At 37.3% G+C, this 19,671-nt stretch overlaps 1 protein-coding gene across 2 annotated transcripts in view; it reads right to left on the bottom strand.

Annotated features, from left to right (window-relative positions):
• LOC127549844 (solute carrier family 22 member 5-like) overlaps positions 1 to 17,026 on the bottom strand; it is a 67,117-nt gene extending 50,091 nt beyond the window's left edge. Inside the window, exon 1 of one of the 2 annotated variants that reach the window (XM_051978230.1) lies at positions 15,189 to 17,026. In XM_051978230.1, coding sequence (XP_051834190.1) covers positions 15,189 to 15,581 — 393 coding nt within the window. In that variant the 5' untranslated portion in view covers positions 15,582 to 17,026. The remainder of the gene's footprint in view (positions 1 to 15,188) is intronic. The other variant, XM_051978229.1, reaches the window with a different exon arrangement.
• Between the last annotated feature and the right edge of the window lie 2,645 nt (positions 17,027 to 19,671).

Raw genomic sequence — 19,671 nt, 5'->3', positions numbered from 1 at the left:
TCTAAATGTTTGGTAGAACTTACTGGTAAATCCATCTTGTTCTGATGTTTTTTCCTTAGGAAATTAATTTATGGTCTTTTTCAATTTTCTTTTCTAAAATAGATTTATTTAGGTATTCTCTATTAATCCAGGTAAGTTTTTAAAAGTATTCTTCCATTTCATTTAAATTGTTACATTTATTAGCATATAATTTAGCAAAATAATTCCTGAGAATTACTTTAATTTCATTCTCATTAATGGTATATTTGCTCTTTTCATTTTTGATACTAGCAATTTGTTTTCTTTTTTAAAAAATCATATTAACCAAGGCTTTATCTATTTTATTGTTTTTTCCCCCACATAAAACCAACTCCTATTTTTATTTCTTAACTCACTCTTTTTGCACTTTCAATTTTATACTGTCTCCTTTAATTTTTAGAATTTCTGATTTAGTGTTTAATTGGGGATTTTAAATGTTTTTCTAGTTTTTTGAATTGCATAACCAACTCATTGGTTTGCTTTTTCTCTATTTTTATTGATATAAGTGTTTAGAGATATAGTTTTCCTCTGATTACTGCTTTTGTTGCATTCTATAAGTTTTGGCATGTTGTCTCATTATTTCCATTTTCTTTAATAAAATGATTGTTTTTATGACTTGCTCTTTAACACACTCATTTCTTAAGACTAAGTCATTTTGTCTCCAATGAATTTTTAATTTGTGTTTCCATGATCCCTTGTTAAATATTACTAATATTTCATTATTATATGAAAAGAATGCATTTAATATTTCTACTTCTCTGCACTTAACTATATACCTTTCATCTCTAATACGTAGAGACCTTTTGTAAAGATACCATAAACTACTGAGAAAAAGGCTTATTCTTTTCTATTCTCATTCAATTCTCTCCAGATATCTATCATATCTAGCTTATTTAAGATTCTATTCATTTTCCTGATTTCTTTCTTATTTTTTGGTTAGATTTATCTAAGTCTGATGGGGGAGGTTAAAGTACCCCACTCTTATAGTTCTGTCATCTATTTCCACCTGTAATTCATTTAGATTTTCTTTAAAACTTTGAATGTTATATCATTTGGCTTATATAGATTTCGTTTTGATATTACTTCATTACCCATGGTACCCCATCATATAGTAGTTTCTTTGTTCATCTTTTTAAATTGTCTATACTAGCTTTAATTATGATATCACAGTTGCTATCTCTGCATTTTCATGCAAGTAAGTATATCTAGAAATATAAAATTTCCCCTAATAACTGCTTTGACAGCATCACACAAATTATGTTTTCTCATTATTGTCATCCTCTTGGATAAAATTATTGATTGTGTCTATGATTTGTTATTTTACCCATTCATTCTTTAGGATTAGTTTATTTAGTTTCCAATTAATTTTTGGTCTATTTTCCCCTGGCCTTTTATTGCATGTAATTTTTATTGTATCATGATCTGAAAAAAAATGCATTTGCTATTTCTGCCTTTCTGCATTTAATTTTGAGGTCTTTATGCCCTAATATATGATCAATTTTTGTACAGGTTCCATGAACCACTAAGAAAAAAGTGTATTCCTTTCTGTATGCATTCAATTTTCTCCAAAGATCCTAACTTGTCTAAAATTCTATTTTCCTCCTTAACTTCTCTGTGCTTTGATGTATCTTATTCTGAGAGAACAAGATTGAGATCGCCCACTAGTATAGTTTTGCTGTCTACTTCTTCTTGCAGCTCTCTCAACTTCTCCTCTGTAAATTTGGACACTATATCATTTGGTACATATATGTTTAGTATTGATATTACTTCATTATCTATGGCAGGGATCATCAAACTACAGCCTGCAGGCCAGATGCAGCAGCTGAGGACAATTATCCCCCTCACTCAGGGCCATGAAGTTTCTTTATTTAAAGGCCCATAAAATAAAGTTTTTGTTTTTACTATAGTCCAGCCCTCCAACAGTCTGAGGGACAGTGAACTGGCCTCCTATTTAAAAAGTTTGAGGACCCCTGACATAGTATCCTTTAGCAAAATATAGTTTCCCTCCTTATCACTTTTAATTAGATCTATTTTTGCTTTCGCTTGATCTGAGATCAGGATCACTACGTCTACTTTTTGTTTTGTTTTTTTTTAACTTCACCTGAAGCATAATAGATTCTCTCTAGTCCTTTACCTTTACTCTAAATATATCATTCTGCTTTAAATGTGTTTCTTTTAAATAACATATTGTAGGATTCTGGCTTTTAATTCATTTTGCTATTTGCTTCCGTTTTATGGGAGAATTCATCCCATTCACATTCACAGTTAAAATGACTAATTCTGTATTTCCCGCCATCTTATTTACCCCAAGTTATGCTTTCCCCTCTCCCTAGTATTTTGCTTCTAACCACCACTTCCCTCAACCAGCCCTCCCTCTTTTTAGCTCCTCCCTCTTTCTTATATCTTTCCCCTATTACTTCTGTTTTCCCTTCCTTTAGTTTCCCCCTTTCCTTTCCCCTTTCCTCTCTCACTTCCCTATATGGTGAGACAATTTTCTCTGTGAAACCAAATATATCTAATATTCTCCCTTTGAGCCAACTCTGATGAAAGTAAGATTCACACACATACTCCCTTCTTTCCCTCAATTATAATAGGTCTTCTTTGCCTCTTCATGAGATGTAATTTTCCCTCATTTTACAATCCCCTTTCTACCTCTAATTTCTCTTTTATATTATCACAGTAAAATAAAATCATACCTGCATTCTCTAAATATACCCATAACAGAGAGATAGTTCTCAAGAGTTCTTTCCTCTTTACCTTTTCATGCTTCTCTTGAGTTCTGTATTTGGAGATCAAATTTTTTGTTTAGCTCTGATCTTTTCATCAGAAATAAATGAAACTCATCTATATCATTGAATGTCCATCTTCTTCCCTGAAAGATAATGCTAAACTTAACTGGACAGTTGGTTCTTGGCTGTATTCCAAGTTCCTTTGCCTTTCAAAATATCAGATTCAAGGCCCTTCAATCCTTTAAGCTGGAAGCTGCTAGATCCTGCAGTAATCTTGATTGTGGCTCCTTGATATTTGAATTGTTTCTTCCAGGCTCCTTGCAATATTACTTCTTTGGTCCAATAATTCTGAAATTTAGCTATAATATTCCTTGGAGTTTTCATTTTGGGGTCTCTTTCAGGAGGTGATCGGTGAATTGTTTCAATGGATTATGTCTTGTGATTCTAGGACATCAGGAAAGTTTTTCTTGATGATTTCCTGAAATATAATGTCTAGACTCTTTTTTTCAATGGCTTTCAGGAAGACCAATAATCCTTAAATTGTCTCTTCTAGATCTATTTTCCAGATCAGTTGTTTTTCCAATAAAGTATTTTATATTTTCTTCTATTTTTTTTCTTTTTTTTGGTTTTGACTGATTCTTGATATCTCATTGAATCATTTATTTCCATTTGTTCAGTTCTAATTTTTAGTGAATTATTTCCTTCAGTTACCTTTTTAGTTCTTTTTATATTTGGCCAATTGAATTTTTAAGTGAGTTGTTTTGTTCTATGAATTTTTCCCCCATTTCACAAACTCTGTTTTTATGGAGTTGTTTTCTTTTTCCATTTTTGTCAAATCTATTTTGTAAGAAGTTATATGTTTTTCTTATTTTGCTAAATTTATTTTGTAAGGCGTTTTCTTCACAAAATTTCTGTGTTTCCTTTTCCAAACCCTCTTTCAAAATTCTCATTTCCTGTAATGGGCTGAGGCTTGAATTGATGCACTGAGGTCCCAAGCACATGAGGCTAAATAGTAATTGGACCATACCCTATTAACATATAAGCTTGGAGAAAGAATGGCCCCTGCCCACTCTTTGTGCAAGTCCTGATGTGTTGTATAGGAAATGACGATTTTGGTGGGTGGAGGCAGGGGAGTGGAAAAGGAAGGGGAAAGAGAGACTTTTTGCATTGCCACTGCAACAGTTTGCTCAACTCAGATCTCTCTCTGTTAGCTGGCTTCCCGTCGCAGCTGCCCATATTGCTATTGCAATCTTTCTTGCCCATATTGCTATCGCAATCCTTATTCATCTCTTCACTTCAATAAATATTGAAGATTTTTCCCTTAACCTGAATTCCTGACTCCAGCTGATTTTAAATACGCGGTCATTACAATTTCCTTTCCCCATTTTTCTTCTAGCTCTCTTTTAAGGTGTTTTTTGAATTCTTTTAAGAGAGTCTTGTGAGATGGGGACCAATTTATATCACCCTTTATATAAACCAGCTTTATTTGGAGACAATCTGCTTTTAGTGTCCTCACCATTTGAAATCTGTTCTTCTCTTTCTCCACAAAAACTATTTATGGTCAGAGTTATTTTTTTTTTTTTTTTTTAATTTTAAAGTTGAGGTCTGCTTTAGGGCAAAGGAGAGATTGTCCAAGCTTCCTCTATAAGCAACAGTGGCTGTGTTGGGTCAGTGCTGATTAACTTCTGGTGCTAGGTGGGCATGGCCAGGTCCTGATATTCTGGGGTCTAGGGGCTTCACTATTTGCTTTTTGTATTTGTGTTGGATGTCTCATAGTTAATCTGCTGATCTACTGCCTTGCAATCAGAACAGAGTAGCCAACACTGCTATAGATTACTCCTGGTAGATTCCCTGGCCCAAAGACCCACACTGCCCTGGGACTCTGAACTGCCTGCACTTGGCCAGCTTCCTTCTGTGCAATTGAAACAGAGCTTTTTTGATCTTCCAAATTATCTTCTGCTGGAAATTTGTTACACTCCAAATATTTGTGGGTTCTGTCACTCCAAAACCAGTCTAGAAGCTTAATTTGCTGTTAATTTGAGGGGAGAGCTCAGAAAAAATGTGTCTCCTCTCTGTCATCTTGGCTCTGTTTAAATGTGTTTCTTATAAATTCTGGCTTTTAATCCATTTTTGTTATCTGTTTTCATTTTATGGGTGAATTCATCCCATCGACATTCATAGTTATAATGACTAGTTTTGCATTTCCCTCTATCCTACTTTTCCTCACTGTTTAATATTCTCCTTCTCTTTTTATCTTATTCCTTCTCAAAGTCTAATTTACTTCTATTGCCTCCCTAATCCTTTCCCCTTCTACAAATCTCTCCCTTATCCTCTTCCCTTATTTTTCTATTCCTTAATTTACTACATTTCTAAGAGTCCCTCCCTTATCCTCCTATTTCTTGATCTGCACACCTTTCTAAGAATCTGTCCAATCCCAACACCCTATTGTTTCTTTGCAAGTTAAAAATATTTTTATTCCCTTTTAGATGTTATTTCCTTTTTAACCCAGTTCTGATAAAAATAAATATCTAACACTACCAGTTATCCATTCCCTTCTGCCTCCCATGTAACAGTTCTTTCATTCATACCTTGTTTATATGAGATAATTTCTCCATTTTACTTCGCCCTGTCCAATTTTATTTTTTAGGATCATCCTATCATACTCAATTCAAACCCAAATCTTCCATCTATGTATACTCTTTCAAACTGCCCAAGTAATGATAACATTCTTAAGAGTCACAGAGAATATTGTCTCAAATATGTAACAATTTGACCTTACTAAGTCCCTTATAATTGGTCTTTAATGTTACCTTCTTATGTTTCTACTGATTTTTGTAGGTCAAATTTTTCTTCAGTTCTGGTCTTTTCCTCAGAAATATCTGAAAGTCATTTAATTCATTTTATCTTAATCTTTTTCTTTCTTCTCAATTCTTCCTCCTCCTCCTCTTTCTTTTTCCTATGAGAATTATACTTACCTTTGTTGGGCAAATTCTTCTTGATTACAAATCCAGCTTCTTTATTCTATGGAATACAATGTTCTGTGCCTTTCAGTCTTTTAATAAAGAAGTTGCTAAATCTGTGTTATCCTGCCTGTAGCTCTACAGCTTATAATTACTTGTAGTATTTTCTCCTTAACCTGTGAGTTTTGAAACTTAGCTGTCAGTTTTCATCTTTGTATCTCTTTTGGCTGGTGATTGATGGATTTTTTTCAATTTCTATTTTACCCTCTAATTCTAAAACTTTCAGGCAATTTTCCTTAATAATTTCTTGAAGCACAGTGTTGACTCTTTTTTTATCATAACTTTTAGATAGTCCAGAAGTTCTTATACTACCTCTCCTTGATTTGTTCTCCAGATTAGTTGTTCTTCTAATGAGAATGTTTCACATTCTTTTTAATTTTTTGATTTTATTATTTCTTGCTGTCTTATGAAGTCAATGCTTCCTCTTTCCCAATTCTAATTTTTAATGAGTTATCCTATAAGTTTTAAATTTTTTTTCCAATTGTTTGACCTTTCTGTTCATAATTTTCTTGCATTACTCTTATTTTTTCTCTAATTTTTTTCCTCAACTTCTCTTATTTGATTTTTAAAATTCTTTTTAAGGTCTTCCACAAACTCTTTTTGGGCTTAATGACTATTTTACCTTTTTCTTTGAAGAAGTAGCTGTTTTAATTTCACTGTGCCATCCTATATTTGAACCCACATCTTCTATATCACCATAGTAGTCATTTATGGTTCTTATTACAGATTTCCCTTTACTTCTGTGTACTTGCATTCCAACCTAATGCAATGTTTCTCTTGTTTCTTTGGTGAGATTTGCCATTACAAATTCCAGTTTTTCAATTTTGCTTCATCATCATTTTTTTTGGTTCAGACTATAAAATCTGCTCTCATAATTCTTATTTCTCTTTTAAACTAGAGAGGAATGGCATCTTATCAAATGTTGGGTCATTTTCCTTTGTTTTGAAATATTTATTCCTAGATGCCTGAATCCACTTACTAGATTTTTCCTTGTAGATTTATCTGCTTTTGTTCAAAGTCTTTGAGTTTTCTTCTTGAGATCTTTGGGAATTGCAGTCAGTTTCTTCTCCCCTTCTCCAACCCTTTCCCCATTTTCTCCTATTCACTTCCTGGCTCTCTTTTCTCTGATGGTTTCCTTGGGAGCTGAATTTCAAAAGTGTATCACTCTCCTCCCACGTGAGGCAATTCACAACATACCAGTCTAAAGTTCTACCAACCAAGTGACTTTTGGGTAGTCAGAACTGGCCCCAGCAGGATGCTGAGCACTTTCCCTCAGTCTTAGTGGAAAGCCCAAAGCTATACCCTGCTGTTCCCCTTCACTCTGTAATACACATTGTTTCCAGTCCCATATCTTTTGTTCCTTAACCCCATTCAGAGGACTACCACTCTGGTGCTACTGGGTTAATTTTTTATAATTTAGATCTCTGTGGCTCTGGGAGGAAGGGATGGGGGTAGGATGTGATTTGAACTCTGTATACAACCCAAATACCTATCCCACCCCTTTTGAAGCACTGAGATAGTATTGGCTATTTAATCTCCTTGGTCTAGTGTGCTACAGAGGCATACTTTCTATCTGTCCTGGCCAGAATGGACTTCCACAGGCTGGGTTTACCATAGCTTCTGAATGGAGCCAGAAGCTACACAGCACTGAAAAGAGGAATGGGAGATCAGGTATGCAGTTGGGTTTTGTTTTGATCTCATGTGACTTAATTAGCACAGCCTCACTACTCAATGTGGGATGTGGGCATGGAGTTCTAAGTAAGCTTAGTTTAGATATCAGTTCATGGGTTTTATTTCTTTCATTTGGATTCCATATACCCTAAATTATAAAGATAAGTGAGATTTTCTTCATCTTTGCCTCATAATTTCTGTTCTGGAGAAGTTTTAGTTTCTCTGATACAGGGAAATCAGAAAATGTTTAGTCTTCCATTTTGTTTATAATGTGACCTGTCTTATTTTTCTTGTTGCTATTTCTAGAAGTTTTGTTTCTTTTTGGTTTTCCTGAAGTTGTTGTTACAGAGATTAATGGAAGCTGATACCCCAACTCATTCTCATCCTCTAATCCCTCTGAAGTCCCCAACTGGGTCTATTCTTAAATTCTCTCACCTAAAGTAAGACAGTGACATTATAGAACTGCATTTAAAAAACACACAAACTCCACACTGACTTAGTTCATTTATTGTTTTTGAACATGTAATATTCATTCAGTTCACTCAGAACTATGTTCTCATAAACACAAGGTAACCAGAAGAGATCTGGAGTTCACCTAATGTTTTGAGTGTCTGGTCTAGAGCTATAAGTAGGAGGGAAGGGAAAGGAAATTAGCATTTCTATAGTGCCTCCAATGTGCTAGGCATTAAGTGCTTTGAAAATATCTCATCTGATCTTCACAACAACCCTGTGAGATAGATGCTGTTATTTTACAATTGAGGAAACTGAGACAAATAGATCAAGTGGCTTGCCCACCCTCTCAGCACAGCCAATAAGTGTCTGAAGTCACATGTGTATTCAGGCCTTCCTGTCTCCAAGTCTGGTGCCTGATCCACTGTGCAATCCAGCCTTAAAAAGGTAAAACTCCTTATCTCCCTTCCATGCTACTCTCTATATCCAAACACTCCTCCCACCACTACAAGAATCCTCCCCCAAAGGATTCAAGAACTGCCAACTTAATAACTTTCCTACTCTTCTCTTACTGTCACCCAAGTAGATTTGAATTTCCATCACGCTGTGTGGAAATCTTAGATCTGACTTAGAGACAACACAAGAAGTGGACCAGTTCTCAGCCTAGCTGCCTGGTAAATATTCAAGTAGTTGTTGCTTATAGTCATTTCTTATAACAGGATTTGATTATTACTGGTTTGAATCAGTGTTTGAAAAACTTCCATAGGTATGCATGCATTTTAATTAGTTGCCAAGTAACAAAGATGACTACCATCTTCTTCATTTAAAAAGGAAGAATATGAGGTCCTGACAGATGAAACAGGAGAGTGAGAAGGAAGGAGGTACCAGAGGAGGAGAAGAAAAGAGGAAAACAAGAAAACTTGTTCTCCGTAAAAACCATGAGCTCCATTTCCTCCCAGTCCCAGATCTCAATCTCCTTATTCTGCCTTTGGATCCAGGTCCTGAGCTCTGACTGAATGGAGTCCATCCTAATTTTTTCTCTACTGTACTTTTTAAAAGCTGGGGTCACGGATCATTTAACAGTATTGAGGTGCATTTGAGGGATCTGTATGTAACAGGCAATTTCTGTGGCAATGACACAGATTCATCATCATAAACAAGTTAACAAAAGTCCCCTGACTCTTAGTCTAAGCTTCATTGGACTATACTATGGTTCTAGCAAATCTGAATTCATATCAGGCAAATTCACTAGGGTCAGTAAGCATCCATACAGGATAAGAACAAGGGCATGATTAAAGGTAAGAGTAGATTAGATTAAGGTTCCTTTCAGTTTTAAATCTGGGATACTATATTGTTCTTCATCTATAGGATACATTCCTCATGTTGTCCCTCTGCAGTGGTAAGAGAAAGCTCTCCATTCTCTTTCCATGTGTACTGTGTTGTCTAGATTAGGAAGACCATAAAGCATAGGGATGCCTTAGAACAAAGCCTCTCTTTTGTATAACACTAACTTGTCCATATTACACTAAGCCCACAGCCCTATCTAAATCAGTAGCATGTCCTAAGCCACATCTTGCCACAATCCATCTACTCTTACTTGCCTAAATACTACAAAAGGCAAAAGAAAAAATTCACTTTCCTTAGGTCCATAATCCTTAAGACTCTTCAACCAGACCTTTGAGCATAGAGCATAGAGCAGGAAGGGTCCCCAGAGGGAACTGGGACACAATATTAGAGTTAGATGGAATCTGGTTCATCTGGTTCAGTGAACCTTTCATAGGACAGGGACTTTTTTGTATATTCCTAGAATATAACTTTCTGAAAAGCTGTTTTAATATATGTATTTTCAGTAATACCAGAGAGATTTTACAAAGACCTCATCTGTCCTATTTTATATATTATTTAATTTAGATAAATCATTTTAGTAAAAAGCAAATAAACATTGTCCCCAGAAGACCCTTGTCTAAAGTAAAGTGAGCTCAACTATTAATTTTTTACCTTAGAAGGTAGGCTAGGTTAGGCCTTATAGGAATTAGGCACTAAATAGGTCCCCAGTGGTAAGATAAAGGGAAATATGGTAGCAGCAAGAATTGGGTAGGGTAGGATGAGAAATAACTAAATGAAGACAAATGGAAAGAAAGAAGGCTCAGGTAGGGGCACACTTTATGAAGGAAGAAGAAAGGAGTATGTAAGCACTATTCATCTGTAAAGCTAATGATTTACTAATGACTGCCCATTAATGAGATGATTCAACATTTCGCATTCACATTAATTAATTTTGGCTAAAGGATGATAGGAATACATAATACCTAAGCAGTAAGCCACTAATACCCTATCAGCTCTTGCATTTTACAGATGGAAAAACTGAGGCTGAGTAAGGAGATGTGAATCATCTCATGGATGAATTAATGGTAGAACTGAAAGTTGGAACCTGGAACATCTAACCCCCAGATTGCTACTTGGGTCACTACTTGAGATCAAAAAACATGATTCAGAACTGGTTTTGAGATTATACTCCGTTCAAAATTCAAAACCCTCCAGAGTTGACCTTAACCTACTTGAATCTCCCACAGAACTCCCCTTTGCACATCTCTTGTTTCTGCCAGTCTGCCTTATTTATCACAGACACATCCTGCTCCTTCTTTACTCCTAATTCTATGCCTTTATTTACATCTTCTTCTCTACCTACAGATAATCTTTAACTGCCCAAATCCTCCTTTTTAAAGTCTCTCAGATGCCAGCTCTACTTTAGAGGCCAGCAAACCTTCATCTTTCTAGCTAGAGTTGAGTTCTTCCTTTGTAAACTTTCCTAATAACTTTTTGTCACTTTTTAAAAGAGATTTGTGATTTCATTAGTCTTGAAAACTCCTGGTGAGGAACTTTTTCTAACAATTTGGGTAGGGACCTTTTCTGTTTCTTCTAATCTTTTGTCTAGAACTCTTGAGGGGCTGCCCTAGGATCATATAGCCAGAATGCCAGAAGTGGACCTTGAATTCAGGGTTTCCTGACTCCAACGACACTCTCTGTCTATTACATCACTCCAATGCTATTATATTTAACCTGATAGTTATATTTTAGGCTTATCCCTTACAACCCCCCTAGTAGAAGGTAAACTCCTTGAGGACAGGAATTCAATTACTTTCATTTTTTAAAATCCTTTATAATATAGTACCTAGAAGATGATACTTGCTCATTAAGAATGCACTGAAGAATTATTTTCATTCTTGAGCTGGGAAAACATTTTAGTGATCTTGGCCAAGATAATATGTTAGTCAAATGATATATGGATAGCCCTCGACCAACTTTAAAACACTATATAAATGCTATCCATTATAAATAGTTTTGCAGGCTTTCAAGTGCGATAAGACAGTTATAACTAGGACATCAGGCATCATCATTTCTACACACATCTGGTAATGATTGCAGACTCTGAGGTCTGTGTTTTGTTCTGGCGTTCTCAGATCCCTTGCTCATTTGAATGAAAAAGGAGATGATAATAAAAAGAGAAAAGGGAAAGCAGCTGTAGGCCAATCCTCAAACCAAACCATAAATTCTGATAAAGGCACAGTTTACCTTAAACTACAGTGTTAGGGGGGAAAAAATGGTTCTAAAAAAATAAAGCATAGTGAGATTAGGCATATGAGTTGCCCAACAGTGACAGTTTGTCACAGTGAACAAAGAAATATAAGAGATCAGGCTTAGAGGTTCTCAAGCAAACTTAGGTAGGGATAACTTTGACAGCCTGAAAGTAGGGGAAAGGGCACACAGTTCTTGCGCCATTCCTGAGTTAGCATAAATCACTACTACCTTGTGTGTAAAAAGGTAAGGCTGAGGCTGCTGCTAATTAATTACTCCACCAGTGACAGAATAACAGCCCACTAAACTAGCATCAGTAAATCTAGTAAAGCCTGCCCTTGCTCTGAGCCTTCAGGAAGGCATTTTGAAGAAGAAAAAAGTGAAGCAAAATGAAGAGAAAGATATTTTAAAATGACACAAAAATCAAAACTGGCTTATCTGCTTTGTGTGGTGAAACAAGCTAAAAAGCATCAGAGTAAAAGAGAGAATCCCAGGTAAAGGAAGGAACAGATGAGGGTCTGGTCCAAACCTTCTATCTAGCAAGGAATCCTTCCCTTTTTAAAATCCCTAACTCAGGTATTATCTTCAGCATGGTTAGTAACTATTTATAGTGCTTAGCACCTAGTGAATACCTAATAATACCAGGTGACCAAAGATAACTCTTTTCATTTACAAGCATCTCCAAATCCTACTTTCAAAGGAACCTGGCAGTTATTCAAATCACTTATTTCTATATGCCTCAGGCTAGTTTTAAATGTTTGTAATTATTCTTGAGGAGGATTACCCTAACTTCCATTAAAGAACTGAAACACCATTTTGGATAAAAAAAAAAATCTCTGGTAATGAGATAACTGTTCAGATTGACTCATTATGTTCACCAACATAAATACATAAACATTCTTTTGCCAAAATTCATAAGTTTCACTCTGGTAAAAGCAAAACAGGCCATTGCGAATTTTAAGACTTCAAGTACAATCTTCACACTTCTGTGAGATAATTATTATCCCTATTTTTACAGATAGTAAACTGAGGCTGTTATGTAACTAGTCTATTTTCTGCCATTCTTTCCACAGAACTGTTTTACTTTTGCCACTAAGGAGAAGGAAACCACACACCAACTTTATTGTGAAGTACAGCTGAATGAGACACAAATGATGAGGTCCAGATTTGGAGTATTTAAATGAAATTAGGGTTCAGTTGAGGTCTAGTGGCAGGTTTGGGGTACAGGGAGTCAAACAGAGCTCCCCTGCAACCCCCTTGGATTCAGCGCAAGGATATGGTGGTAAATGAGGTCTAGTAGTGGCTGGAGTGCCCAATAAAGGGACTATCCAATAAAGGTATTTATCGCCCTAAAGCTAGATTGATAAAATAGGTTTTTTATTGGGTTTGGAAGCAAGGTTAAAACATAATTAAGGAAATAGGTGAAGGCAGAGATAAGGAGGGCACTGGACAGAGGGTCCAGTGGACAGAGAGTCCTGACATGGCTAGCATGTTTGGGACCTCTGCGAAGAGGGGGTCCCAGCCTGTCCCTTTTATAATGGGAATTTAGCTAGAGGAGCCTGTGGGTGTAGCCCCAAAATTGACTCAGATCTGGATGGGGGCTGAGACAGGTCCGGATCTTCTATCGGAATACAAAGGGACCAGGATTTGTGAGTTAAAGGGTAATTGCATTAACTGGGAGGAGGGGGAAAGGGGGAGGGGGGAGGGGGGAGGGAAACACAAAGATAGGAATCTTTCTCGGATCAACAAAGACATACAACTCCACAATCCTGAAACCTGAAACACTATGTTTATAGGGAAAGTAAGTTATGATGGACTTCTATAAAGCAAAAGATAATGTCCACAGTAAGAATAACCAGCTTTTCCCTGTCCCCATATTAAAGTCTGATTAGTCATCAGTAATTGTGGTCAATTCAGGAAGAAGAAAAAACTGGTGTAGGCCACAGCCTTGAAGTCTCCTAGGCTAAAAAGAATAGGGAGGGAGGAGAGGAACTTCTGGAGGATTGGCAGCCTTATTATTCCACATATTTCCTTTAGTGTTATGATGTTCACAATCCTTGTTGTCCCTTTGTCTCCTCCGGTACTATAGTTTACACATGTGTTATTCAAATTTTTAAACAACTAATGCAGCAAAATTCTAAACACACTTTCATGAGATTCATACCCAGGTTTTCTGATCACAATCTCTAGTGGTTTTTCCTTTACACTATCCTACCCCTATGCAAGATTTAGAATTGGAAGGTTATTTTTTTTTTAATAAATAACTTGCACTTAACATCTTTCTTTCTTTTTTTTTTTTTTTAAACAGAGATGGAAACTGAAGTTCTAAGAAGTTAAGGAACTTGTCCAAGATGACATGGGTAGTAAGTAGCAAAGCCAGGATTCAAGAACATGATCTCTGACTCTAAATCTAATGTTCTTTCCATTGGTCCATCCTCTTAAAAAAAATGGTAAAACCAAAAATAGTTAAAACTAGAAGACAGCTTAGAGGTAACATAGTCTGATCTCACAACTTTCTCCATTATATTATTTGCCTTTTGTGAACATTGATATATTGATGAAAGAATAAAATTTAAAACTTTTTCATCATCATAAGATATGAACAACTGCCAAAGTTTATCTTATATTTTCAATTGATACCATGAAACCACTTTCAACCTGAACTAAGAAAAAACCATATTTATACCATTTAGGTAGTTGGGTGCCAAGAATGGATTATTAGAGACAGATACACTTGCTTTCATTATAAAATGAAGTTAACATTAGGCTATGGGTAAAAATGGGATGAGTTGCAGAGAAGCAGAAAATATCCCATGGATTTCCATCTCATTTATGCAAAGTTCTTCCATAAAAATGCAGAAGCAATCCCTTAAAACAAATGACCTGGAAAAATTTGTTGGAGAAGAGAGAGGGGGAAGGCTGGTGAAGGATGCCTCTGTGTGTTAGAGAGGAGACAACTCACTTTTCTAACGACTTGTTTGTTCTTTTCTTGTTATCAGTAAAAGTTACTGAAAATAAACAATATTTATTTAACATGTCTTGACATTGTATAAGAGAAAAGGCTGACGACAAAACACCTTTTTATATCTGACATTGCTACTATGTAACCATGAATAAATTATTTCCTCTCTTCGAGCCTCAGTGTCCCCAACTGCAAAAAGAAACACAAGATTTAAGATATCTTTTAGCATCACATTTATTCTAGCAGGTTTCTGAGAGTCCTTTTAATTCTAACCCTCTAGGAATGTTCTATTTCTTCCTGATAGAAAGTATGCCAATGTAGAGCAGGGGGGGGTAGATGGCTATCGGAGCTGTCTCCTAAGGAACTGAAGAATCTAAGAAAGAAAAAAATTGTGAACTTATTTAATTCCGAATATTTTTTGAGACTCCACTTTAAGTGGGTGTGGAAAAGTGCATAACGGGAGAGGCTGAAAGTCATAAAGCTTTCAAGAGTCTTTTTAAATTATCAGTAAAGCAATCAGTGAACCCAGCAGGCTTCAGTAAAAAGTTAGGGTTTACACTTCTTTCGAACTTATCTTCTGCAGTGATGCTTTAAAGGGGCAGAGGCTGCATGAACGATAGTCACTGGCAAAGTGACACCCTGCAACTCAGAGCGAGGAGGGCGACAAGGAGCACTCCTATTTACACAGCAGACACTTGTAGGGGGCCGCCCTACGAACGGCTTTGTCCCCAGCGCCCCGCATGGCCCCGGCCCGGCACCCACCTCGGTGACGATGGTGGACAGGTACGTGTCCCGGCTGTACTCCCAGCCGTCCAGACAGGGCTCCAGCTCCACCTGACTCAGGTTCACGTCTCTGCCGGGCACCAGCCCCTGGGCCGAGAAGTTGGCCAGAGCCGCGAGCTGGTAGCGCCGGCACTTGCTGGGCACCTCGCGGCCGTCCTGCATTTGCCGCGGAATACTGTGGTTTCTCCACTCGCTGCTCAGGTTCGCCGAGGCGGGCACCCGGCACTGGTGCTCGGGGACCCCCGCCAGAAACACCACAGATATGCCATTGAAACCATTGGGGATGATGCTGGCGCTGAGCAGGAAGAAGATGAGGCGCTGGAAGGGTCCCCACTCGCCCAGGAAGGCTGTCACCTCGTCGTAGTCCCGCATGTCGCGGGCGGCGCCGGGGCGATGGAAGGCGGCCCGGACCCCGGAGGGGACGGGCGAGCGGAGGAGCAGCCGGAGTGCGCGTGCGCGGAGGGCCGGCCCGGCAGACTGCTCGACGCGATAGACTAAGCGCCCCCAGCCAACTTCGCACCGGCCTTAACTAGCAGGGGAGGGGAAAGCAGGGCACAACTGAGGAGGAGGGGGCTGGAAGGCCGGGGGCGGGCCGGGGGCGGGGCCACTGACCGTGGGCTTTCTCCTGCGGTGACTTGGGCTCGGACTTCCAGCTCCCTGGCTAGGGAGCTTCAGGATCATGCTTTCCCCCCAGGCACTCGCCCAGCTCGGGGGAAGGCCTTCTTGTCCAAGTCTGGGGCGAGCCCCTGCAGAGAGAGGGCTGCAATTGGCTCTTCCCAGAGGAAGGCGGAGGAAGAGCGCCGGTCTCGTGGTGCTCCTAATCTAGGGGGGAGCTCAGTTAAAGGGACCACCTGCAGGCGAATTCTGTGGAAAGGCGAGAGTTTTGGAAACCCTTTCTAGAGAAGGAGCTTGCTGAGCATGGCTCTGAACCATGCGAACGCCGTCAGGTTTAGTTGCTATGTTAGTTTTGCTGAGCTTTTTTCTTTTTTCTTTATTGTAAGGGATGGCTTGCTGTACTGGAAAAAGATACAATATATAGAAATTGAGGAATTGTAAAAAGAAGTGTAAATAAAATGAAGAAAGAAACCAGACTCAGAAACTTCCACCTATTAAGTACTGGATAGCCCTTAAATTTTCAGTCCTTACTTGACAAACTGAGGCCTGACCTTAATTTAGAAAGGCCCAAGTCATCCACTGCATCCTTGGACTACCTCGTTCTGCTGGACTTCGGTGAATGGAAGAGAAAGGGAAGTTGATGACTTAAGGAAGTTCTGCCTCACTTAAATACAATTCATGCTCAAATAAAGATTTCATCTTGTCTTTGGATCTCTTCCTTAATTGGCGGTTTGCTCAGGTGACTGGGGCTCAAAAGATGAAGAATTTTAAATCATGTATGCATGAAATAATTGAGTGATATGAGCATAACCAAGAGATTGTTTGCATACAAATAGCATGAATGTTGTTCGAAGAACTACTGTGAAGGACTAAATTATTTTAAGTATATATACTCAAATCAACTTCAAAGGACTTAGGAAGGAAGATGCTATCCAACTTCAGAGAAAAAACTATTAAATAAAATCATATATAGTATGGTTTTATACCCACGTGTGTGTCTGTGTCTCTGTAATGGTGTCCTTCTCTAGTGTAGGGTGAGAGAAAAAAAATTAAAAGTGCATAGTAGAGATCAAAAGAAAACTCAAGCACAGAAAAGCTGAGTAGCTTTGAAAACCATATGTAGTATTTTTTACATAGTTTTAAAAAACAGCATGAAATGGAGATTCATGATTTTATATTGAATCCTCTTTTTGTGTTTACATACATGGAAATTTTTTTTCTTTGAGTTCAAAATGAATAAAATAAAATAAAATGCTTTCTAAAAAAAGTTGCAAATGGAGGTTCTTCTTAAATTACTCTTCCCTCACCCTAAGAACGGAGTAGCACTTGAAAGTCTTATAAATCCTAAAATTATTTATATTTGATTTTGAAATGAAAGCAGTTTAGGCAAATCTGATTATTGTGTTTCTGAGCCCCAGGAGCTTCATTAAGAGGCCTACAACCTAGAGGGAAACAACCTATGATGAAAATTATACATTTTTTTCATATCTGTCAGTGATGATCAGGTAGGAATTAGAATGTAAACTTCAACAACTTAAACTATTAGATAACATTAAACCAAAAAAAAATTTCTTTTTTGCTATGATATTGCTGACCTGCTAATAGAAAAAGCACCTTGTCATTTGGATGAAATCATAGTAATAAAGAATATATTTTAGTTTTAACACCCAAACACAAAGATAAACCTCTTAGTATCACAATATTTATTGGGCACAATGAAATATAGCCAGTTCCATAAAATGTGGGAAGTTACAAACAAGTAAAGTTTTACCTCATCCAGCAAATTGAAAAAGATGACAAAAGACAGGAATTTAATTTAGAAGGCATTTGGAAAGACATTGGTAGAATTATGAATTGATCTGACTTTTCAAGAAAGCAAGCTCCAATTATTCTAAAATTATAAAATATCTAGTACCATTTACCCCAGAGATTCCATTGCTAGATTTAATCCAACAGGTCAATGACAGACAGAAAAACCCAATGTACACCAAAATAATTGCTGTATTACTCTTAGGGAATTCTTCAACTCAAAGATCCTAAAATTCTCAAGGGCAGTAATTCCTCCTATTTAGGTCCATTTAATTGACAATCAATAAATTAAGAAACAGCGTCAAAAAATAAAAATTTTAATTTAACATCTATTAATGGATGCTTGCCAGTTGGGTAAGCAATGTTTGGGATAAAGGGAAGTACACATATATACAGTTTTACATGTGAGGTTATTCAGTCACTTTCCTTATTCAGGACAGTAAGTAATAAAAGGACAGAAGATCAAGTGATTTGGAAGAAACTGTGTTAATCTTGGAATTAAAATCTTAATCTCTTGGTATTAGGAGTTGTCAAAAATCAAGTCTGTTCTACTGGTTTGTTTTCTTTGAAATTAATCTCTTCAGAATTTCCTGGTGGGGCAGGAAATCTTTAAAGTAGGAGAGATTTTCTTCAACATAGAAATCATTACATCTCATCCCATCCTTCCTAGTTTGAGGGTCTCTTTTTACACAACCCTATTGCTCTGTTTCTTTTATTTCTAAGGTTATTGTTTCTGAGGAGATGTTTCCTCAAAACTTATAGTTCACTTCCTCCACAACAGCAAAGAATTGAAAACAGTATATATAGTACTTTGTGAAATGGCTAAACAGATTATGGTACATGAATGTAATGGGATATTTCAGTGTTGAAAGAAAGGATGAATATAATGAATACATTCCATCTCTTGACTGGGTATTTTCACTGGCTGTCCCCCATAAAAGGAATGCAATTCCTTTTTATCTCTACCTCCTGGCTTCCTTCTGGTCCCAGATAAAATTTCACTTAATACAGGAAACCTTTCCTGATTGCCCTTAATTCTAGTGCCTTCTCCCATTGACTGTTTCTAATTTATTCCAAATATAGCTTATTTGTACAGTTCTTGCTTTATGTAAATTCATTAAAAATTCCAAAAGAACCATATTAAAAAAGACCCAAACTAATCCTATGTTAATTTTAATGTTCTATACTATAATCTCTCTCTCTCTGCTCATGCCCCTCAATTCAGCCCTTCTCCTTCGTCCCACCTGACTCCCCAAAAAACAAAAAAAGCCCTTGCAAGACAGCCACTATGACTATGGCTGTTTAGGGCTTGGCTTGAGACTTTCAGCGCTGAAAAAGATCTTTGCCTGCCCAGTCCACCTGCCCACATGCCAGGCTTCCAATACTGTTCTGACCCAATGTAGTCCATCCTATCTGTGTCCCAATCTTCCACTCCTTCACCCCTCTACACGTTCCTCCTCTCTATTTTGGCCAGACACTATTTAGTCTGGCTCATCTGCGTGGTGGTCCTTTCCTCCATGGCCACTTCTTCCCTTTTCTCTCCCTTCCCCTTCCCACCCACCAAATCCTGGGCACATTTGCATTCTTTAAAAATTGCTTTATGTAGAGTTCTAAAGACAGGTTCATTTATATAAAGTAAGAACTGTCTCTGTTTGCATATTTTCAAACCATTTAGTTTATGAACTTCTTGAGATCTGGGACTGTCTTCTTATTTTTCTATATCCCCAGTTCTCACCACAATGCTTGATAACTACTGCAGGATTTACTGAATACTGAACCAATACAAAGTAAGCAGAACCAGGAAAAGAATATATGAAAGAAGTTCACCACTACAAATGGAAAAAAAAAACAAAAAACCAAACAAACCACAAAACAATAAAAGCTGAATACTATGAAATTATAATGACCAAACTTGGTCTCCCAGGAGTTATGAGAAGACATGTCCTCTTTCTCTCTTCTTTGTAAAGGTGGGGCATCATAGGTGTGGAATACTAAATACAAATCAAATTCTTTTCAATATCTTGGTTTGGTGAACTGT

This window comes from Antechinus flavipes, chromosome 2 (assembly GCF_016432865.1).
Source record: "Antechinus flavipes isolate AdamAnt ecotype Samford, QLD, Australia chromosome 2, AdamAnt_v2, whole genome shotgun sequence".
Classification (NCBI taxonomy): domain Eukaryota; kingdom Metazoa; phylum Chordata; class Mammalia; order Dasyuromorphia; family Dasyuridae; genus Antechinus; species Antechinus flavipes.
The sequence above is the reverse complement of the archived record's forward strand: the minus strand, read 5'-3'. Positions and strand labels throughout refer to the sequence as shown.